The 24,244-nt window shown below is 33.0% G+C and overlaps 1 protein-coding gene across 1 annotated transcript in view; it reads left to right on the top strand.

The window, feature by feature from the left end:
* The window catches only part of DST (dystonin), a 570,187-nt gene that overhangs the window by 525,690 nt on the left and 20,253 nt on the right, over positions 1–24,244 (top strand). The window contains 12 exon segments of the mRNA XM_074310618.1: positions 3,980–4,177; positions 4,503–4,631; positions 6,030–6,200; positions 7,393–7,548; positions 7,751–7,957; positions 10,923–11,042; positions 13,145–13,314; positions 15,204–15,363; positions 16,458–16,652; positions 17,156–17,284; positions 23,453–23,518; positions 23,521–23,598. Of these exon segments, the coding sequence (XP_074166719.1) occupies positions 3,980–4,177; positions 4,503–4,631; positions 6,030–6,200; positions 7,393–7,548; positions 7,751–7,957; positions 10,923–11,042; positions 13,145–13,314; positions 15,204–15,363; positions 16,458–16,652; positions 17,156–17,284; positions 23,453–23,518; positions 23,521–23,598 (1,779 nt within the window).

Consider the following 24,244-nt stretch of genomic DNA (forward strand, 5'->3'; position numbering starts at 1 on the left):
TCAGTTCACAACTGTCATCTCTACAGATGATTCCCAGATGTTTATGTACAGTCCTGTGCTCTAGTCCTGCCTTTTTGACATTGCAAAATAGATGTTCCACAGAGACCTCATACTCAGCATGTCCAAAACATAATACATTATTTTAACATACAGTTTTCCTTCCTTCCTTCCTTCCTTCCTTCCTTCCTTCCTTCCTTCCTTCCTTCCTTCCTTCCTGCCTTCCTTCCTTCCTTCCTTCCTTCCTTCCTTCCTTCCTTCCTTCCTTCCTTCCTTCCTTCCTTCCTTCCTTCCTTCCTTCCTTCCTTCCTTCCTTCCTTTTCTTTTTTTCTTTCTTTTCTTTCTTTCTTTTTTGCTGAGGCAATTGGGGTTAAGTAACTTGTCCCCAGGGTCACACAGCTAGGAAGTGTTAAGTGTCTGAGGTCAAATTTGAACTCAGGTCCTACTGACTTCAGGGTTGGTGCTCTATCCACTGCACTACCTAGCTGCCCCCAAACTTTTCTATTCTTAACAAATTGGCTATTATTATTTTAGAGCATTACCAAACTCCCAGTCACCAAGACTCTCCAAAAAAAAATCTTCTGTCAGTTATGTCATTTCTATCTTTTTAGCATTTCTTGTACATGTCTCCTCCTTTCCTTTCATATGGCTGCCTTTATAGTACAGGTCCCTCATGATATCTTATATTTAAATTGATTTCCTCACTTCAAATCTCTTTATTGCAATCCATTCCCCATTCAACTATCAAAGGGATTTTCCTAAAGTACATATTAGAATGGGTCACTATCTTATTCAATAACTCCCCATATCTCCCTGTTATCTGTAGGAACAAACATAAAGTCTTCTGTTTGTTGTTTAAGGCCCATCACAAACTAATTCCTTTCTGCCTTTTCAGTTTTTCTACACTTTAGTCTTGCACATACTACAATCCTTCCACCTCACTTTATATATGCTGTTCCTCGAGCACAACATCTATAAGTCATTTCACTAGTTGTCCTATATATGAAATATTCTCTGTGCTCACTTTTCTCTCTTAGCTTCCCCTGGCTTAGTTCCAGGTTCAGCTGAAGTCCTCAACAGTTAGTACTTTTTTTTTTCAGATTACTTTATTTCTATTCTGTCTATATCTTCTTTGTCTTCCCCAGGAGAATGTGAACTCCTTGAAGAAAAGAACATTGTTTTTATCTTTTTCGGTTTTTTTAGTGTTGAGCACAGTGCCTCACAATTAAGAGGTGCTTAATTAATGCTTGTTGATTGATTTATGAGTCAGAATTTTAAAAGGTTAGAATGGTAGGCTTAATCTAATAAGATAAAACTCATGGGGATAAAAGTAAACTACTTCATGGATTTAAAAAATCTTCAAAAGTACAGAATAGTGGAGTTATGGTTAGAAAATTCCCATGAAAAAGACCCAAGTCTTTTAATACAAGTTTTATATGTGTCAGAAGTGTAGAGGTACAGTAAGCAAGGTATATTATCCAAAACAAGGGACCTGCTAGCTATTCTGCATTCTGGTCTTGGAGGTGCCATATTTTTAAAGGGTGGCATAGTGGATAGATAAATAGGTGGCATAGTGGATAGAGCACCAGCTCTGGAGTCAGGAGGATCTGAGTTCAAATCCAGCCTTAGATGCTTTCTAGCCATAGGACCCTGGATATGTCACATAAATTTGATTGCCTCCAAAAGATGAAGAAAGGGCATAAAAAATGATAGAGCACCCAAAGAAGGATGAATAGGATAGTGAGTTACTCTGCCATATAAGTATTAGTTTAAGGAACCAAAGATGTTTAACTTGAAGAATAGAAGGCCAATGGTATTTGGTGGAGTTTTTTCTTTATAAAGGTTTAAAGAACTTAAAATGGAAGAGAAATTAGTCTTGTTCTTTTTGAACTCAGTAGACAGAACCAGAAACAATGGATGAAGGTTGTGGAGAAATAGATTCATGCTAGACATAAGGAAAAATTTCCTGATTGGCATTCTACATTTGAAAGGTTTCCCTCAATAGGCCAAGGATTCCCTTGCATTTCATATTGTACCTGGGTAACTTTTGTTGTTACCACAGTTATTTGGGTGCTGGTTGGCCTCTGAGATTTTGTTTTACTCTGAGATTCAGGAATCATCCTGTCATTGCCATCCCCCATGCTGTATTGAGAGAAGACATAGTACCAATCTCACTGATGGAATACTGGAATACGCAAATATAAAGAAGTATCCTCACATCATTAGGGTAGCACTGAAAGATACTATTTTCTTTGGTTGTAACTTGGAATAAGTTTTTTTTTTTCATGATGTAAAACAACATGTAGTGTAGTTAAAGTTTATTGCCTTGTTTTTAGAGGCATTGTAGGACTTTGATAAATCAGGAAATTCTTCTCCAAGTTCTACTACCACATAGCTAGCTATGTGACTATGAGAAAGCATCTCTGAACTCTGCTTCTCATCTGTAAAACATGAGTTGGGTTAGATAATCCCTGAGTTCTCTTTTAACTGTAAATTATTATCATAATACTATATTCATTTCCTGGACTTAGCAATCTTTTACAACATAGCATGTTTGTTTTTCAGAGCCTGCCCTATACGTATTGTAGAAACTATGCTTCAGTTTATAGTAGCTAAAGTTCAACTTTATTTTCCTATAAGGAAATTTAATATTTATTTGATGTACATTGCACACATTGCTAAAATACTTCCCCATTTGTTTGCAGCTTAGATTTCATCCTTTCCTGAATTACAGTATTTCCTGTTTGAGTTCCTAGGGATAGCAGAACTCAATTAATAGGCCATTTTAGGAGAAGACAGTAAATACATTGGTAAAATCATGTTCTTTTGAAGTACTGAGGTAGCTTGAGAGTAAAATTGACTGATCAGTCTTCAGCAATATCAATTGCAAACCCTCTATGTCTTAGGGTAGACAAGTATACATGAATTACTGTAGTGCAGGGGTTCTCAAACTACGGCCCACGGGCCAGATGCGGCCACTGAGGACATTTATGTGGCCCACCGGGTTATGGCAAATGGGCTGAGGGGCGGAGACAGAGTGTGAGGTTTTGTTTTTACTCTAGTCCGGCCTCCCACAGTCTGAGGGACAGTGAACTGGCCCCTATTTAAAAAGTTTGAGGACCACTGCGTGCTTCATCACCTAGTTGGACTTACACAATCTTAGTTAACTCAGTCCTCTGAAAATAAACACAGTCTATCACGGGATTTATACATAAAGGTTTTCCAGCTTGACAAGATCTGCTGGAACTTAAGTTTCACTAACAGAGTATTATTAGAACATAGAGCTATCTGTCCATTACAGGGCATTGGAGGAAGAGCTTAGTGGTAATTTTGGAAGGATGCATATTCAAAATTGCTTTGTGAAGAGCAATTGCAGTATATCCTGATAGTAATTGTATTTTCACATAGAAATATATAGACTAAAAACAAAATTTTAATTTAAGATTCCTGAGCTACTGAGTTAAGATTTGAGGGTCAACATGAATCCAATTAATAGCATCTACCTCATAGTGTTGTTGTGAAGATCATGTAATATAATAATTTAAACCATTTATCACAGTGCCTAGCACAAAATAAGAGCTTCTCTTAGTTATTTTTCTCATTGTTATAATTTTTAACAAATAAACTGATGAATTTAATGTAGAAGTAGTAATATTCATCCCTGTTCTGTATACTTTCATTATTTATGTGTGATATATATAACAGGTTGGAAAAAATTTTCAGATAATCATTTTTTGTGAATTATAGTTACTGAAAATTTTTGTATATGTTTATACACAGAGATACACATATACACATATGGCAACTTGTTCTACCCCTAAAGATGAATCTACTATAACCGTGTTTGTTTTTTTTTTTTAATGTTATTAATGATATAAACTTATGTTGTTGTATTTGTCACTCTTAGAAATAAAACTTTTTTTTAAAGAAATGCTAATCAGTGCAACTGATGGACATCTTGATATCATTTTAATATTTGAAGGTACTCCAAAATGATGTGTTAGCACATCAGTCTACAGTGGAAGCCGTTAAAAAAGCAGGAAGTAACCTAATTGAATCAAGTGCAGGAGAAGAAGCAAGTAATCTCCAGACCAAGCTGGAGGTTTTAAATCAACGCTGGCAAAATGTATTGGAAAAAACACAACAAAGGAAAAAGCAGCTGGATAGTGCTTTGCACCAGGTGAGTGGGAAAAGAAACTCTTCTAAGTTCAACACAGCATTCAAATCCAAAAATAGCATGGGGTAGTAAAAGTTTTCAAATTCCTGTTTATCAGAAATCTTTTGCTGTGTTTTACAGCAATGAGTATTGGGAACAGATATCTTAGTTTTTGTCCTGAGAATTTGTTTTGCCTTTCCAAATATGAGTAATGCAGGAAAAATTTGTGAGGCTCTGACATTCTAATAGAGATAGATGAAGGGGGCTGGGATTACTTAAGATTGTCTTTTATTTTCATTAGAGAATTTTCACCTCCAAAATTTAGACTAAATAACTTGTTTGAAATTAGGCACAAGGGTTTCATGGAGAAGTTGAAGATTTACATCAGTGGCTGACTGACACTGAGCGTCACTTGTTGGCATCAAAACCTATTGGAGGATTACCAGAAACAGCCCGGGAACAGCTTGATACCCATATGGTAAGTGCATCATTTTTAAAAGCTCCGTAGTTAGCCTGAGATTAGGAGATTAACTTTTTTGTAAGCACTTTTAGTCATTGAAAAGTGTTTACAATGCATAAAGTGGTTTATAAAATGAAAAAAAAAATTATAGCAGAAACAATTATTTAATTTGTGAGAAAATACACACTTGGCTAATTATATGCCTGAAGGTTAACACAGCTGTACTTGTAAAAGGATAGTGTTTTCATGCACATAAATGATAGTACATTAATGGCTGTGAGCTTTAGTAATTAGGAAATTGAATTCTTAAGATTTTACTCCAATTTTTTCCCCTATGAGGAATTTTTTAAATGATATAAATAATACTGTCAATCATTGTATTACTAATATCATATTATATCACTTAGGTGCAAAACAAATGAAGTGCAGAAGAGTGGTCACATTGCTCTTTGGCACTCATAATGATATCAAGTAACTGTCATAGTTTCCTGGAAAACATATTCCTAATTGCTTAAATGAGAAAAGAAAGGAATCATCTGTTTTTTAATGTCTTTTTGATAATGAGATCCTTGGTTAGTAAAAGAGCATCAAGTAGGGCTTTTGCTTAATCACAAATAAAGAGTATGGCACCTGTATATTATCTTTTTTCATGTTTCCATATTATGAGGGAAATTATCACATGGTACTTTTCAATTGCAACCTTGTTTTTTGTTGTTTTTGCGAAGATGCTGTTTTCTAATAAATTAGCAGTAAACTTATCTTGGATTCACTGACATTTCTGTTATATATCTTTTTCAGAAGACAGTTTGATGGTATGGGAAAAGTGTTGGCTATAGCGCCTGATGACTGGATTCAAATCTTGGTTCTGCTACATATTATCTGTGGGCAAGACATTTAATCTTCATGGCCCTCATTTAATAACTGAGTCCCTACCAGAAGTAAACCTGTGATTCTTGGTTTGAAATTCATAGAGCTATTTTGTCCTCCCTATAGTGTCCAACTATTTGTTGGAAGGATTTGCTTTTTCTAATTATTTAAGTGTAAGAAACTGTTTTACATTGGTGGAGAGAGTATTCATAACAAGAGTTTTCCCATGCCAGTGAAATCACCCTAAAAACAAAAAGATGAATGAACAGATTTGATTTGTTGCTTAGGGTTGTTTTCCAATACCAATTAAATACCAATTAAAAACATAAATCTTACAAATGGAAATTAGAAACTTAGAATATATTATCTATTAAATTGTACTTAAGATTTTCTATTCTTTAAGTACTTATGGATGAGTACACATTTGGATATGGGAATACGTCATGAAAAGATAATGTAATTCAGAATTATGGATTGATAATCTGTGGGGGGAAATAGAACTCTTAAATTTATTTCTTAACAATACTATTTTTTGATCTCTTAATTTAGGAACTCTGTGCTGCCTTTGAAGTTAAAGAAGAAACATATAAGTGCCTCATGCAAAAGGGCCAGCAGATGCTTGCAAGATGCCCAGAGTCTGCAGATACAAACATTGACCAAGACATAAATAATTTGAAAGAAAAATGGGAATCTATAGAAGCCAAACTCAGTGAAAGAAAAGTATGTGCATTGGTTAAAACAAAAGATAATACTTTTTCCTGGATATGAATTATTTTTTATGTAGATATATCTTGGGAGCTGAGAGTTTATAATGTTTATGCAAAAACATATTAAGAAAAATTCAATTTATGAATCTTAAAGGATTAATTGAATAAAATTCTGTCTCCACATATAAGAGAATAATCAATAAAAATTGAACAATTTGCACTTAGATTCATATGTTTCTAGTAACTGTTTTTAATTATAGAATCATGAGCTTTTTTAATTGAATGAATGAATGAAAAAGCATTTATTACGCTCTTATGGTGTCTAAGCAATGTTCTAAGTCCCAGAGATACAAATAAGAAAATTTGACAGTCTTTTCTGTTAAAGAACCTAATTATGGAAGGTAACACGTAAATGAGAGTTCATTTCCAGAGAAAATGGGAAAGATAGTAGTTCCTAAGAGTGTAATGTCTGAGCTGGTGGCAAGACCCAACATTCTTTGGATGCATCAGCTGTTTATACCTCCTGGTATTGAGTAGCTATAGAAGCATGGCAAATGGTAAGACCTGGTAGGCTAGAAGGAATAGTCATAGACTCAGATGCTGAACAAAGATTTTTGTAGGATTTGGACTTACTAAGGATTGTATAGAAGATAAAGAAAATATTGAATAATCCACATAAAAGTTAAGCACAAAAATATCAAACAGACGGTTCTAAGTAAGAAGATAAAAATGTTAAATTATGAATACTTTTTTTGGTAGGGTGAAACTGCTTCAGTGAATAAGAATTATTGATTATGGTGATGCTTTAGAATAAGAAAAATGTTAGAATAGTAGGATAATATACACAATCTGCCATTTAAGTGGCTAGATATGTTGAATATTTTGTATTTTATACTATTTGGCACTTCATGTTGACAACATGACAATAAAGTTGTTATAATAATAATTTAATAATCCAGTTGTCAAAAACAGGGATATGTTATAATATACTGAAATTCAATGGCTTAGAATATAATTTTCAAGTGTTTTCTAATATTTTCACTATGGAATTATTTTATTTGATAAAGGATGAGTAGGAATCATTCACTAATAAAGTTGGGTTGCAGAAGAAGACTGCCAAAGAATGGCGAAACTGAAAAAAGTGGGCAAAAAATGGCCACTGAAATCGAATCAAATATATAAGTAATCTTTTTTTTTTTTTCCAGGCTAGACTAGAAGATGCCCTTAATTTGGCCATGGAGTTCCACAATTCTCTTCAGGACTTCATCAACTGGCTTACCCAAGCTGAACAAACACTGAATCTAGCTTCTCGGCCAAGTCTTATTTTAGATACCATCTTGTTTCAAATTGATGAACACAAAGTATGTATTGAATCAGACAGATAAGATTTTTGTTTCTCCTTTTCAAGATATTGGGAAGTTTCAATGCTAGAAATATTTATTTTAAGTTTTAGAAATAGTTTTTTTTTTCATTACAAGTTTCAGTCTTCCTAAATAGTTTTTGTAATTATATATTATGCAAACATAGAAAAAAATTTTATATATGATATTTTTCTTTGGAAAGGTCTTTGCCAATGAAGTAAATTCTCATCGGGATCAGATTATCGAGCTGGACAAAAATGGTACCCACTTGAAATATTTTAGCCAAAAACAAGATGTTGTAATTATTAAAAATCTCCTGATTAGTGTGCAGAGTCGATGGGAAAAAGTTGTCCAACGATTAGTGGAAAGAGGACGAGCTCTGGATGAGGCACGGAAGAGAGCAAAGCAGGTAATTCAATAACTTGTCTAAAACTGTAAATTTAGCAGTAATTCATCCTTATCTGTTAAAAAATTACATTATCAAATCTTTTATTATAGGTTGAAACAGAGATAACAAATCATTGTTGTGAGCTGAGGAAGTTATTTCTTTAGTTAAAGGGCAGCATCCTAAGTATTAACATCTTTTCTTTTGGCCCTGGTATTGGCTTTTAGTCATTTGGAATAATCTGAAAGGGAATGATTATAGTCTGTCTCCACAAGGGCTATTTTCAGCATCTCTAAGGCCAAAACAAAGTTTTATTTGTTTTAGTTGTTAAGTTTTTTTTTCCTCCTTAGTCTCTGTGCTCATGACCTACTTAACATATGTAGTTTTGGGGGCTAGCTTTTCTTCAAGTCACAAACATGAAATTTTTTGCAAAGAGATGGATGTTTATTCCTTAAGACAAAATCCTTTGAGGACTATTCAATATCTCTAATGATTTACCTTCTTAAGACTTTACTTCTCTGAATTTTATTGGAAATTCCAGCTATATCTGTAGCAAATCTATGTATTCCATTTTAGAATTATAGTAATACTATTTCATAACCACTTGATAAATGGTTTTAATCTTTTAAATTAAAGCTTTATATATTTTATCTGGTCAACAGGCTATCACCCTAAATACCCTTTTGAATATTGAAAAAAAATCAAATCATCTTCTTCTTTATCTTTTCACAATTGATACTATTTTTGAAAAGTAGTTAGCTCCTGTTTTCTGAGCTACCTTGGCTAGGCAGGAAAAATAATTTATCCTTTTCAAGGGCATTCTATAGTATGGAAACTGAATTGTAGAATCGTCACTGTTATATTTTATGTGCCCTACTCAGACATGTTACTTATATGTCTGTATGGATTCTTTGAGCACTGTTTTCCAATTCTGGTGTCATAGGAGTAAATTGTGTTGGCCTATGCATGAAACTTTATAATACAAAAGAAGAGATGCCTTAAACAAGGGCTTTTTGCCACTATAAATATAAAGGGTCAAATTTGGTGTAGAATTTTTTTATTATAGGCATTTTATAAGTTATGATCATTCATAATACAAATGTCTCTGATCTAGAGCTAGTGATATAATAACTACAGATTCCTCTCAACTAAACTGTCCTAGGCTAAAGATGCTATATTTTGGTAAATATAGGAAATTCTCTGATTGAGTTCTTTTCCATTTTCTTCTATTTCTCTCATAAATATACAGCATTTATTTATTATGTCAGTTAATGCTATGTGCAGACAATCTTTATCTGTCCTATCTATCTATGCATGCAAATATACATATATCTTTAGGTACACTTTCCTCTTTCAGTTTTTGCCTGTATAATTCATTAGAAAAACCTCCTTCTCTCCCTACTATTTGTGACCTAAAGAAACATCTAAATCATGATGATAAGGGTGTGAGTAATACTGGAAAAGGAAATAGCAAACCATTTTGGTATCTTTGCCAAGAAAACCCCACAAACATTATGGTTCATGGTCTCACAAAGAGACAGACATGACTATATCCACTAAACAATAAATGAAAAAATTCTGCTAGCAAATTTTTCAGGGAAAAACTAAGTCAAGATTTGAAGTAAACTAGACAAAAGAACGAAAATCATCATTATCAACCTGTAAAGTACTTGAAAATTCACACATTTCTCTTCAGAATTTCCTAAGTACTTTTCTCTTTTTAGTTAAGTCTAGTTTTACCTATATCCCAGGATTCAGCATGAATAAAAAATGATTTCTTAGTTGACTTAGGTGACAATTCAGAGAAAGTTGGGTTTAAGAACTAGGAAAAAATAAGTTCAAGTCCTGGTTATGACATTCTGTCTGTGTGATCCTATGTAACTATCACTTTCATTATGAGTGATTTGGGCATTTCTCTTAGAACATAATTTGCCAGAATTGGTGGAAAGGAGTTCCTTGCCTAGAAGTTATCTAGTTCCGAATTTCCAACAACTGGGTTACCAGTCATCTTTTGAAATACTGTAATTCTATAAATTATTAGTAAACTACAGATTCTCTGTAAAAATGTGTCTACATACAGTGTTAATGACTGTATTCACTATATCTACGATTGTGGTAGGCTAGAAACAGCTCTAAACTCTAGAATTGAGAACTAGCTTTTATTTCTAATTTTAATATTAACTTTATAAAAGCTCTGATACTTTAAAAAAAGTCACTTCAATTCTATGAACCTGTTACTCATCTATAGGAAGAGGGGGATACATTAAATAAGAATTCTAGACACCATTTTGCTCTAAAACTCTATATTCATATTACGATTGTTATTACTAAATAGTTCAAGTAAATGATCTAAGACAATTGCATTTAGTTGTGTGGCCTTGGATGCAAGTCTTTGGTCTTTCTATGCCTCATTTTCTTTATGTGCAAAATGAGACTTATTATTGTACTAGACAATTTCAAAGTTGCTTTCAGCTCTGATTCTATGAAAATTTGTTTGCTCTCCTTTTGTAGCCACAGCAAAACTAAAACCAGTTTCCTAAAGAAAACCAAATCTTTTCAGGGTGAAAAAGGAGGGGGAGAAATTCCCTTAAATGCTAATTTGGTTGTTTGGCAAAAACAACCAGCAGTAGCTGTCATTATTGTCATTAAATAGTTTAGTATCTTTCTGCCTTTATTATTATCTTTAAACATTGTTATTTTTATAATAATAAATTTTATTATATTTTATTCCCATTTGTCATTATTTTTAAACATTTTTACAGTTACTTTCAATTTTCTTGAATTTTTTGTTCAAGTTTGAAACTCATGAAACTCAGAGAATGTGCTATTTGAATCATTAAAAAATTTAAATCTTCCTTTAGTATTTATTTATATCCATATGGAAAGATTACAGATTTTATATAAAATATTTTGCTTACTTTTAACCTTATTTTAATTTATACAATATAAAACTAATGTTTTGTTTTGTTTTTTTGGTTTGTTTTTGTAGTTCCATGAAGCATGGAGCAAACTCATGGAATGGCTAGAAGAATCGGAGAAATCTTTGGATTCAGAACTTGAAATTGCCAATGATCCAGATAAAATAAAGACACAACTTGCACAACATAAAGTAAGCTCAAAGTTGAATAAAAGGAAGACTATATTGTATTGTGATGTCATTGTCCTACTTCAACTCATCATCATATTTTGGCTAACGCTCTAGAGAAAAGAACTTGTCTATATAAGTTAATAACAGATTAAGTTTGGTTGTGTAATATTCCAAACTAGATACCTGAACTAGATGCCTTTTGAAGTTCTTTCCAGTTTTATTAAAATAAGGGACTATCTTCCAGATTGTCCAAATGGAAATACTAGTCCCTCTATATAGAAACATTTTTAAGATAGCATATTGATTAGAATTTCTGAAATTAGTTGTTATAGAAAGAAAATTGAACATGCCAATATAGAGAGATTCTCCATGTTAGAAAATGGATTTGTCTACAAACAAAAGTGGAAAAAATATTTAAAGATTTTGCAGTGGTTAAACCATTATATTTTTAATTGGCCACTCTAATTATTTAGAATTTTGGTTTGTAAATTAAGTGGAGACAATTAAAATCACCATCAGATTTGGAATAATTCTTGAAAAAAAATACTTATGTCTTCCATAATGTATATTTTTTCCTACCTGGGAAGTTTTTCCTTCCTAAAACCGATGAAAAGAGGGGAAATTTGAAAATGAGGGTTGAATATTTGGGCTGGGATTTATCCTCATAAAAACAGTAATCAAATTCATAAAAGCCAAATAGCATCCCTGAGAAAATATAGAAAGAAGCATCAAAGATCAAGGAAAGTGCTGTAGAGCAAAAGTGTTAAGTATATGGCACATGGCCAGTAAATGTCACAGAAGAAGTTATTGATCATTTTGTTTCTGGACTTTATATTCCTGAATTTGGTCATTGTATGATAGCTCTGTATTAAATTGAATATTTGATACAGTAAAAATAGGTTCTTCAAAGTTAATACTAGAGCAACACTGAAGATAGGTTCAAAAAAGTTATCAATTTGATTTTTATCATTTCTTCCCATACCTAGCATTATGCATCTGAGGCATAAAGAAATGATAAACTGAATAAAGATATTTCTGGGTCATATCATTTATTAAAATTTTTATATAAAGAAGCCCTGGTTTCTCCTGTCTCTTAGCTTCCTTCCTAAGAGAACCAATATCTTCCTTAGATTGAAGTGATAAAATAAATTGAAAGCCTTCCACAATGCCACCTATGAGATGATGGTGCTCTGCAGATATTTAATGCTTGAATGCGTGATCCCACCAATTAACTTTTATCTTTCTGTAGTTTATGGAAATGACAAAGTAGATTACTCCTTTTCCAGGCTAGACTTATTAAAATATAGCACAAATGTGAAAACAAATGTTTTATGCTTAACATTTAGTGGTCAATCAGATTTGGTTGGATTGATAAAGCAGCATGTGAGAAAACCTAAGCATCAGAATTATTTTGGGGTTACTGGACAGTCTATAGAAAGAGGTGCTAAATGATAGACAGGTGACATCAAATAAGTGCAGTAGTGAAGCTTTTCAAGTTTGGCAAGTTCAAGTAATCCTAGCATCTAATTTGGAAAAATTTTTGTAACATTAATAATTGTTCTATATTATCATATGTTTACTTCTCTATTTATAAGTAAAAATGAATCTGTGCCTTTCTCTTTTAAATTTTTCTCTAGAAAATAATGTCTAAAGCAAGCAGAAAAGCAAGTTTGATAACTATAAAATAAAAAAAAGTTGTTGAGATGTGAAGTGTGCATATCATATATATTTATAAGACTTACCAAAGAATTAGAAACTAAGAGCATTAATAACTGTGTTGCAAATCCATTGAAATTTTCAAAAATTATAAATTAGAAGTTAATTTTATGCATCCTATATATAGCACAATGGTTTTATATTTTCAATAGATTAATGTTTTAAAAATTGTTTGAAAATTATAGAAACTTTAAAAAATTGGCTTTTAAATGAGCAGTCTTTAAAATAAAAAAAAAATATGAGCAACCTTCACACTCCTAAGTGTGCCATTGTTTTAAAATGATATACTTTATTATCTTCTGTGTTCATTGATCACTTGTGGTTCCAATGATTGTGAATTATTTTTTTCTAATGCATCTTTCTCATGCCTTTATTAAGCATTATTTCCCCCTATTTCAAATATTCAGGAGTTCCAGAAAGCACTTGGAGCAAAACACTCTGTCTATGACACCACAAACAGAACTGGGCGTTCTCTGAAAGAGAAGACCTCTTTGACTGATGATAATTTGAAACTGGATGATATGTTAAGTGAGCTCAGAGATAAATGGGACACCATATGTGGGAAATCTGTAGAAAGGTAAAATGAGTTCCTTAAAAAGTTTTTAAAACTTAAATAAAGCAAATTGAGTGTAATTTAGATTAAATGAATGAAGGAACTAGAAATTATAAACTATTAAAGAACTAATCATAGCACTACATACTGTGGTATGCCCTAGGGATGCCAAATAAATAACAGTCCCTGCCATCAAGGAGTTCACATTTTATTAGGTAACACACTTAGGAGATCTCAGTTAAAGGATGGATTGCAAAATCTTATGATTCTTTTTTTTTTTCATTTTTAAACTTTATTTTATTGTTTCTTGATGTGCATTATTTTCCATGTGACTGATTCATTTTTTTTTTGATTAAAGCTTTTCATTCTCAAAATATATGCAAAGATCATTTTCAACATTTACTGTTGCAAAACTTTGTATTTCAAAATTTTTTCTTCCTTCTTCCTACCCCCGTCCCTAGATGGCAAGTAATCCAATATATGTTAAACATGTGTAATCTTCTATACATATTTCCACAATTATCATGCTGCATGAGAAAAAAATCAAATAAAAAAGGAAAAAATGAGAAAGAAAACAAAATGCAAGCAAACAATAAAAAAGTGAAAATATTATGCTGTAATCCACATTCATATATATCTATCTATCTATATATAGATAGATAGATATAGATATAGATATATCTATATATCTATATATAGTAAATATTTTGTACATACTTACATTTGTACTATTTTCCCAGAAGATAAGCTTTCTGACAGCAGGAACTATTTAATTTTTGTTTTTCTGTTCCCAGGCTGCACTCACTCAACCAAAAAAAAAAAGTTTTTCCACATGAATAAATAAATATGTATTTATCAAGCTTTACCTGTAAGGTGCTAGACACTGTACTAAGCACCAAGGACAAGACAAGGCAAAAATCAAACAGCCCTTGCTCTCAAAGAGCTTGCCTTCTCTTGGGGAGACACAATGTATACATATATAAGTATATAAAAAGTATCTACAAAACAAATGCATAAATATCAGATCATTTCACATAATCTAAAATTATTGCTAAAATTACTTTGTGATGGGATTGGTCACACATATGTGTATATGTACATTCCAGTATGTATTTGTGTGCATATATATACACCTAAGGATATGGTAAAGTTAGGAGGCTTTCCAAAATTCACCAAAAATAACTTAGAAAAACTGGAATTTCCCCTTATTGGTGAAGAATCTCTCATCTTAAAAGTTGCATGAAGGAGAGGAGAGAGGTTCAGGGGGAAAGTAAGCAGATTTGAATAGGAACCAACTAACTTCTTTCTTTAATAGTAATTTTTTCCCCCAAGAACAGAGCAACATTTCAATAGGTGGAGAAAGTACTTTCTTAAGTACCAAAAGTAGTGAAATGTTGGAATGATGCTATTTAGAGTAGACACAGAAAGAAGCCTCTGTTGCTCCATTGGGGTTGTCATAGGCACATAAGAATGACAGTCCAAGAGAAAACTCACTTTGCTATTTCTTCTTCTCCAAGTTTTTTGTCTTTCTCCCAATTTTTTACATCTGTTTGGTAAACTTCATAATAATAATGTTCACAGTATTTGAAAGAAAATTCAGGTTTCTGGGAAGGCCTCTGTTAATTGGAGCTAAAAGAACTTGTGTGTTTGTGTGTGTGTGTGTGCATGTGTTGACATTTTTTTTTGAACAAGAGTTATAAAGTAATAATTTGTCAATGTTTAAGAAAAAGAAAACAATATTGGAAAGATATGTAAAAAATTACATTTCAGATTTTGGTATTCAAGTGTTCTCTTGTTTATATCAAAATTTGGATTTATCTTTCCCTTTGGCCACTAAAGTTTCTAAGAGGTTAGTTCATCTGTGTTTTACTACTTAAAAATATGATTAACTATTTACATTTACTTTTTTTTAGGCAAAACAAATTAGAAGAAGCTCTGTTATTTTCTGGACAATTCACAGATGCTTTGCAGGCTCTTATTGATTGGCTATATAGAGTTGAACCTCAGTTGGCAGAAGATCAGCCAGTTCATGGAGACATGGATTTAGTGATGAATTTGATAGATAATCATAAGGTATTGACAAATTCCTCATGCTACCTTTTTAGTGTACCTTTCCATGATCTCATTTACTTATTCTGATAGTAGAAAGAGGAAAAAATTTGAATTAGACCAATCATAATCTTTTCTATAAATAGCATTGTTAAATTGCTGAGAAGAAAACATTTAATAAGCTTTCAAATGCTCTAAAAATGTGTTATTGTTATTATAATGATCATATTAATGCTTGGATATTAGTGCAAGAAATTTGAATATGTTTAGATTGTGAATCACTAAATCTATGGGGAAAATGTAATACAACTTAAATGTGGGATATTGGGAGGGATTTAAAAATCACCGAGCACAAACTCTATATTTTAAACTATTAGAAAAAAGTAGTAGGACAAGAAATTTATATGCCTTTAAATTAGCAAACCCTTATGTTATTTCTCTTAGAATCATTGACTGAAGTTGATAATGAACTATCTTTTTGATAATTCAGGAAGGATGGTGACTGAAAAATAAGTTCAGTATGCTACCTTATTGCTTTTTCAATCATCTAACATATTTTAATTGTTTGATTAGCAATATCATCTTTACAAACAGATACATTTGTTAAATTGTATTAAATTGAAGTAGTGGATAGTATTGAATAAAATCTATTTTATCTGTTTTTAAAGTAAAGATCATACTGCCAATTAAACAATTAAAATATTTATTAAATGTTTATTTTGTGCAATATGTTAGGGATTTTTTTTTAAAGAAAATCTCTGCTTTTTAGTAGTTTACCTTCTATTAGAGAGGGGATAACATGGATGCAAATGAGAATGTACAAAATACTTACAAAGTTGATAGAAGTTAGTCTTAGAGGAGCATTTGCTAGCAGCCGCAGGTATGGAGAAAGATCTCTTGCATAAGATTGTCCAATGAACTGAGGCTGGAAGGAATCCAGAGAGTCTAAGAAGCAGAGGTGAGAAGAGAGAGTCTTCCTCCTCTCTGAGGAGACTGATAAAGGAACTAAGAATGATGTTTGTTCAGCTATGAAGTCTGAAAAATCTCTATCAGAAAATTGTGCCTTTTAGAAAGGATTGTTTGTGAAGATTTATTTATGAAGTTTTGGTGGTCGGTAGGTCTTCCAGAAAGAGCTGGGGAAAAGGACGAGCAGTGTGCAGGCTCTGAAACGGTCAGCTCGGGAACTCATTGAAGGAAGCCGTGATGACTCCTCTTGGGTTAAAGTCCAAATGCAGGAATTAAGTACTCGGTGGGAGACTGTATGTGCATTATCAGTATCAAAACAGACGCGATTAGAAGAAGCTTTACGGCAGGTAAACATTTTATTTTTCTTAATTGTCAAAAAAAGAATACTAGAATGTTTTATTGTCTTAGAGATAGATGTTGTTGGGGAATTTTTAAAGAACAAATAGTCTGAAGAAGGGATTAGTAATTTACAAAGTTATTATAGCATCATTCAATTTTTTTTTTTTGCTAGGAACTAATGGTGCTTTTAAAGGGGATCTGTTAGATCTTAGATCAAAGGTAGCCCTTGCATGATTTTTCAACTTGAATGGATGACATAGTAAGCTTTCTATCAACTGAAAGTCTTCCTATAGACTGCAAACATACATTTGATCTCTTTTTACAGTTATGAAAATACATCACCATAGATCACTTACTTTTATAATGGAAAGTCGATACATACATACAATTAATCTAAAGCTAAAGCTAGTTTTATATTGGGGAAAATATCTTCTGATTCAACGTTTCTGTCAGATTTTCCTTTATGAATCATATTTAATATATTTTTTTCCTCACATATGTGAAATGTTAGGCAGAAGAATTTCACTCTGTAGTGCATGTTCTGCTGGAATGGTTGGCTGAGGCTGAGCAGACACTTCGGTTCCATGGTCTGCTCCCAGATGATGAAGAAGCTCTCCGGAACCTCATTGATCAGCATAAAGTGAGTGAGAAACTGATGCCAAGTAAAATTTAACTGGGTAAATAAAGTATTATTGTCGGATGAAGCAAAATGTCATTGTTTTGGAATAACCATTTTCATCATTATTTTTGATTTTGAAATGAAAGTTAAAAATTCAGGTACTTTGGGTTCACCCAAATAGTGTTTGTGTTCTTATATAAAAAATGCAAAAAATATCCACATGCAAGACAAAGAAGCCAGAAGATCCATTTAATAACCCAGGCCCATTCCCAGTGGAGACTTTTTGAATTTGATTTTTGTTGAGCCTCCATCTGCAATTGCTTGTGTGGCATCTGCTAATGGTCCACATAATAGCATCTTTCCTCTCTATGATAGCATAAAAACAAATCTAGATCCTGTTTCCCCTTCACCCTTCTATGTTTCTCCTCTACATTGCCAGCTAACTAAAACTAATAGATTTTTGCCCACAATTCTTCACACCTTTTATTTCTTAATCCTTTGCAGTTTGACTTCTTTTTCCCACATGTTACTAATGAATCTGCTCATTTCCAGATCATTCATGACTGTTACAAATTCTGTGGCTTTTTTTGGGGGGGGTATTCTTTTTAATCATTTGGCAGTTGACTACTCCCCTCTTCACTAACCTCTCCTCTGCTTTTTTTGACTGTTAACTCTTACATTGCTGATTTTAGTTTTTCTGACTACTTTCAGACTGCTTTTCTGACTACTACCTGTCTTCTTTATTAGATTCTCATGCTTTTTCCATCTATCAGAGATCTATCTTTGGACCATTTATTTTTTTTCTTTCAGTGTTCCCTAACTTGGCAGTCTCATCCATTCCCATACTTTCAATAGTGAGACTTCAAAATCTTTATTTCTGCCAACAATTTACATCAATTTAAGTATCTCAATAAGTTTTTCTCATTTAACTCTCACTATATTTCCAGACCTTACTCTGGATGATTTTCTTAAACATTAAAAGTTCAAAATACAAATGATGAATTTTTTAAATTTCCTCAAAACTTGCTCTTCCATATAACTTTTCTATTTCTACTGATATTAGCATCCAAACTAATTTGTTAATATTCATAACCTCCTAAGTATTTTTGACTTTTTCTTCATCCTTACTCCTATATCAAATCAGATGCCTGACACCATTATATCTGTTTCTGCAGTTTTTCTTGCATTCTTCCTCTTCTTTATAGTTCCCAGTGCATTATTTTCATTCTGTTTAGCAAGATAAAACCTGCTTGAGGGCAGAAACTATTTCATTTTTGTCTTTATAGCATAGAACCTTTGTACCCAGTAGGCAATTAACATTGTTAATTGCTGTGGAACCTGTTCCTTACTTCTTAAAGAGAGCATGAATTGTATTTTTGCAAGCAGGTTGTTTTTATTGTAGACTTTTGTATTAAATCACCTTGGAAGGTTTTTTTCCAAGTCAGAACAGCCGATACTTTACAAATATTTTTTATGTTTACGAAAGCAAATTTTCTAAAAACCTGGCCATTAATTTTTTTTTATTTTAGTGGACTTATAATTCTCTTTAAAAATGAACTTTCTTCATCTTGTGTGTGGAACATTTAAAATTTTATAAATAGGAATATAAAAAGTAAAATTGATTGAATTTTGGCATTAGTAATACAAGGAAATAATTGCATCACTAGACATACTAGCTACTTACTTGATCCTACTAAAAGAAAGAATGCCTGTGAATTTTCAGACTTTATTATTTTCAGCAAAAATTAATGGAGTTTGCCAGTTCCCTAAAAAGAATCGTCTACATGTCTCTCAACAGATGGCTTTTTCACCTTTGACTGTAAAACTGAGGAATTCTCAATGTAAATAAGACATATACTGCTGATGACAGCATTTATTAGCTCAGATAGTTTTCAACACAATCTTATCCTTAAAGGTCATGTAGGAAACATCATTAATTGTAATAATAGCAGGAATATATCATCAATACAATGGCTTCTCACATTAACTAATGTGCCACTATTGTTGACATTCCTTCTAAGCCTTTAACAGTGAAGTGTGTTACTTTGTTGACAGTAAAAGAAGATAAGGATTTATAAGCTGTCATTTAAAGAAATGAGATGCTAGACTATTAGAACCATCAAAAAATATTAATGGAAAGCATTCAGATTTCAATGTTCTGGAAATGAAGTTTAGAAGAAACTGTGATGGTATACATCGATCTTTAGGTAACTCAATACAGTTTGAGTAAGGTTTGTCATCCCATGGTGAAATACAATGAATGGGCAACAGTCATATCTTAGATGCCAGTTATCTATTCAAGGGGAAGAACTTGGGGAACTTGTGCAGCTGGGCTAGCTCCTAGTCACATTTCAGGCTTCAGAGAGGAGGGGGCAGGTCTCACACTGGAGGCACAGGCTTTTGAACAGTCTTTACCATTGATTTCTATGTTTCTTTAGCTTTATCATGGTTGATAGAGGTGATTATCAAGACTGGTAGTCCCAACACTGGACAACGGCTCTTGCTTGTAAAGGAAAAAAAACTGTTATGAGTAGGAGACAATACCACCAGACAAGAACACAGCTCATAGTGTGAGAAGTAAAGCAACTATGCCTTCTTAGAGGAAATACAATAGAAGGGACCTCAGAGTGGATAGAAATAAATCAGTGCCTCATAGAAGTCCAGTGAATTTTTAGAAGCTCTTATTTATATTTGGTTGCAGCAGGACCAGGGTGTGTGTGTGTGTGTGTGTGTGTGTGTGTGTGTGTGTGTGTGTGTGTGTCTAGAAGAATTCCTGAATATGGTGTACTCACTCTAGTCTTAAAGTACTGATGCTGATTCAAATTAGAAGGGAGCTTCCTCTTGGAAGTTTTCTCTATCTGGAGAATCCATTGGCAGGCCCATTGATGGTGTTTAGTGAGAAAATGGACTTTTATATCAAACATTACTATACGCCCATATTGGAGACAATTCAGGAGATTTGGGCTTTTTAGCTTCTTTATATAGCAAGATTTGATATGTTTGTGGGTACAGGGGGATAGGGTTAGGAGGACTAGTGAGGTCTTTAGAGAGGAATCCATATAGTTTGAGTTTTGGAGTTTTCTTTGTTTTGCATTAGTGTGGATGACTCAATAAATGATTCAGTAAACCTCAGATGACTTAGTAAATATTCATGGGGCCTCCAACCATAAGGCGTTTTTTCTTATTTCAGCAAACCTCAAAGCAGCTCCTAGAGACTGAGTTTACTGAACAGCAGATCTAGGATGTCCTTGGAGAATGTGTGTTGAGTAGGCAGAGTAGTTATGTGACTTCCTATGGTGGTTCTGAGAGTGCTGAGTTACTTTAAAACGTCCTTTGAAGTTTTAACTGAATTCAGATGCCCTTACTTCAAAGGATACTTTAGACTAGATTAGCATTCTCAGAAGAACCCGAAACCTTTCTATTAGGAGAAATAAAAATTATATCTTTAATGAAATAATTTGAATATCAAACTTAATAGTGTTTTTAAGTAGTTGAAAAGTTTAATTCTTTTTATGTAATTTTGAAAAGTTGAAATTGACAGCAACTGACCAAAAGTGATATTTTGTTGACTCTTTGCCCATCTTTTGTAGCATTCTTTTTCTTTGTGGTAACACAATAACTTTCTTAACCACAAATTATTTGTCTATATTAGATTTATGAGATGATGATTAAAGGAGAAAGTCAGTTGTAATACTTTAAAAAGTTTCATGATGTTGTTGATATTGAAATTCCTACCCACTGACAAAGAATACACAACTTTATAAAATATGAACTTCCCACCCCAAGTCCCATAACCTAAATTTATCACTGGTAGCCAACTTTCTGGTGAATAGCCTTTCTGATTTCTTTTTTCTTAATTGGACTTCATATGACAGATTTACAGAGCTTATGTTCAAAGTCTTTTCTGCTTGGTGACTGACTTGCCAGAGCTTTCATTATGCTATTGCTAAAGCAATTTTCCAAAAGCTCAAATCTGTCTCAGTTATTACCTTCCTCAATTAGCTCTAAAGGCCCTTTATTGCCTCTAAGATCAAATATAAACTACTGTTTGGAATTTAAAGCCCTACCTTCAGAATTAGTCCCAACCTCCTTTCCAAGTTTAATCTACAGTATTTTCCTTTGTACATTCTATGGTCCCATCAAACTGGCCATGCTGTGCCTCATATGTGCTATCCTAACTTTTTTTCTAGATGCTTTAAGTTGTTATCTGACCCTTTGCTTGAAATGTTCGCCCTCTTTTGCCTTTGCTCCCAGGTTTCCTTGCAAACTCTTTCGAGATTTAGCCCAAGTTCCACCTTATGGAGGAAGCTTTTCCAACTCCTACATGCCTTCTCTTTCAGTTACCTTCTACTATATTTATCTCATCCATTTGCATGTTGTCTGTCCCATTAGAAATGTGAGCTTCTAGGCCTTTAGGTAGCATGATGGATGGAGAGAGCAACAGGCTTAGAAACAAGGAAAGGCCTGAGTTCAAATCCTACCTCAATTTTCCTAATTCCAAAATGCATGTAATAGCATCTACCTCCTAGGATTGTTGTGAGGATGAAGTGGTATAACATTTGTATACCACCTTAGTATAGTGCCACTTACTTCTCTTCCTCTTTAAAAGCAAGGATAGTTTTTGCACTTCTTTGTGTCCTTTTTCGTAGCTCAGTCCTGGCACATAGCAGGACTTGTCAACTGATGGACTATGAGTTTTTGTTTTATTTGCTTTGTTTTGTTGAGAAGATTGGGGAGATGTGGGTCAAGGCTTTTAGTTTTATCAATGCAGAAAACTCCAATAGAAAAAAAAAAACCCTCTGCCTTCTATCAGAGCACATCAGCAGGTGTTGTGTTTGCCCAGAGACCTGACTGGCTTTTGTCTATTATACTGTCTTTCTGACCTCAAAACTGACTTCATCTATTATCCTGTGTTACTTATAGTAAACTATGTGTGCAGCAGACTATGATGAAGTAGTAAAATCAGTCTTACCTACAATCTTCATTTGGAGTCTTAACTGTATTAGAGTTGGGGGTTACTGGCTGCCTATAGAAACCCTCATAAATCAGCGCTATTGCTTGATTTTAGCAAAAGGACAAAAATAACTTGGTTTATGTTTTTCCTAGTCCCTTTTTAGGTTCAAACATTTTAGAACAAGGTTGAACCAGTATTAATGTTAAGAATTCATTAATTTTTTCATCTCTCCTGACCTTCCTCTTTCTGTGTAACTATCCTCATTCTGTAGCAGTATCCTCTTCAAGGCTCTATTTCATCTGCTCTTACTGATCTGTTGACTGTAAGTCCCCACTATTATTTCACAAAAGCATTCAAATTTTAAGCCTTTTCTCTCTAGTTATGGAATAAAAATCTCTTAGAGGATTTTTCGGATTGTTTGGTACTTAGTGAATGTTACTGGAATTGAAAAACTTTTCCTCTAACCTTATTAAAAACCTAACACATGGTTTTGTAGTGCTAGGGTGGTAGTGGAAATGTATAAAGGGGGAACTAAAACCACTATAGACCTATTTAGTTGACCTTGAAGATAAACTGAAGATAATTTTTTTTAGCATGACTTGGGAGATAGAGTTTAAAGAATGCTCATGGGGCATGTCTGTCTGAGAATGCCTTGTCTTGGGAACTGTGAGGGGCCAAGGAATTTCTTTCCAGTCTTACAAGACTTGACTTGTGGCCTGTTACAGAACAGGTCTGTGGCTAGCATGCTTCCACCTCCAATCTTACTGTTTTATACTTCCTCTAACTTCTATTCTCTTTGCTTCAAGATTCATAGATTTTTATTTCCTTATTAATATCTATTTCTTTTAAAATATGATTACAATCTTGTCTAATATTCTGGAGTCAGTTCTGAATTTTCTATTTACTACTTCTCTCTCTGATTATGATGATTCTGACAAATATGTAACATTGGAATATATCCATTTCATAGATAGTACTCCCAAATTAATTTTTGTTGAAAAATGTAAGCTAGATTTCATCTTCAAATCATTCTCTACTATTTTTAATCCAAAATTAGATGTGACTTCATTATTTTTTTTCTGGCAATGTGAACAATTCAAAACTCCAAATGAACCACTGGATTTTTTATAAAAACATGCTCGAATCAATATGATTAAAAAAACAAAAGAATATTTTTTCTCAATTTCTTTTCAACTAGTGCCAATGACTAATTGAAATATTTTTTTCTATTCTAGGAATTCATGAGGAAACTGGAAGAGAAAAGAGCTGAGCTAAATAAGGCAAACAGGTATGGGAGAAGCTGTTTCTGGCCATATGTCACCCCGATTCCATTACCACCATCAAGCATTGGATTACGATCATTAGAGCCAGGTTTGAGGAGGTCAGTATTGCACACATAATCAATATAATACTTGTCAACTTGTTATAAATTAGAGGACTAGTCACCAATTAAAATGCAGTTAATAATTGCTGGAAAAATAATAAGAGGTGTAAAGTTTATTTTGGTTGGGGAAGGAAGAGGTGGTATGGAGTTAGTGATATCTACAATTGACCTGGCAGACATCTTAATCAATTATGACCCTTCATGATTCATTTTGTTAAAATAGAATTCCTGTTGATTCTGTGAATCCATATGTATTCCATTCTTGGGCCTATATTAATTGGGTTAAGTAAAAGAGAAAATTCAGTATTAACTCAATTATGGTGAATTTATTAATATACAAAAAGGGAAAATATTTTTGTATCTGGGATGACTAAATTTGCAGATTAGGTTTACATAGTTGGTGTATATTATGTAGACAGTACTGATCTTCTAATGAAATGGGTCCTTGAATTTAAATTAGAAAGTAAAAGAAAGCAGGTATTTTTGTAGGCCTTAACTTGCTGGGGTATATCTTAAAAGAGTACTAGACTTTCCCTTAGTATTATTCTTTAAGACTATATAATGGACTTTGAAGAATGATAGATGGTTGTGACCTCCTGAAGGTCTTATTTACTGCCTTACTATCCCCTAGAGACTTGTTGGT

The sequence above is a fragment of the Sminthopsis crassicaudata genome, chromosome 4, assembly GCF_048593235.1.
Source record: "Sminthopsis crassicaudata isolate SCR6 chromosome 4, ASM4859323v1, whole genome shotgun sequence".
NCBI lineage: Eukaryota > Metazoa > Chordata > Mammalia > Dasyuromorphia > Dasyuridae > Sminthopsis > Sminthopsis crassicaudata.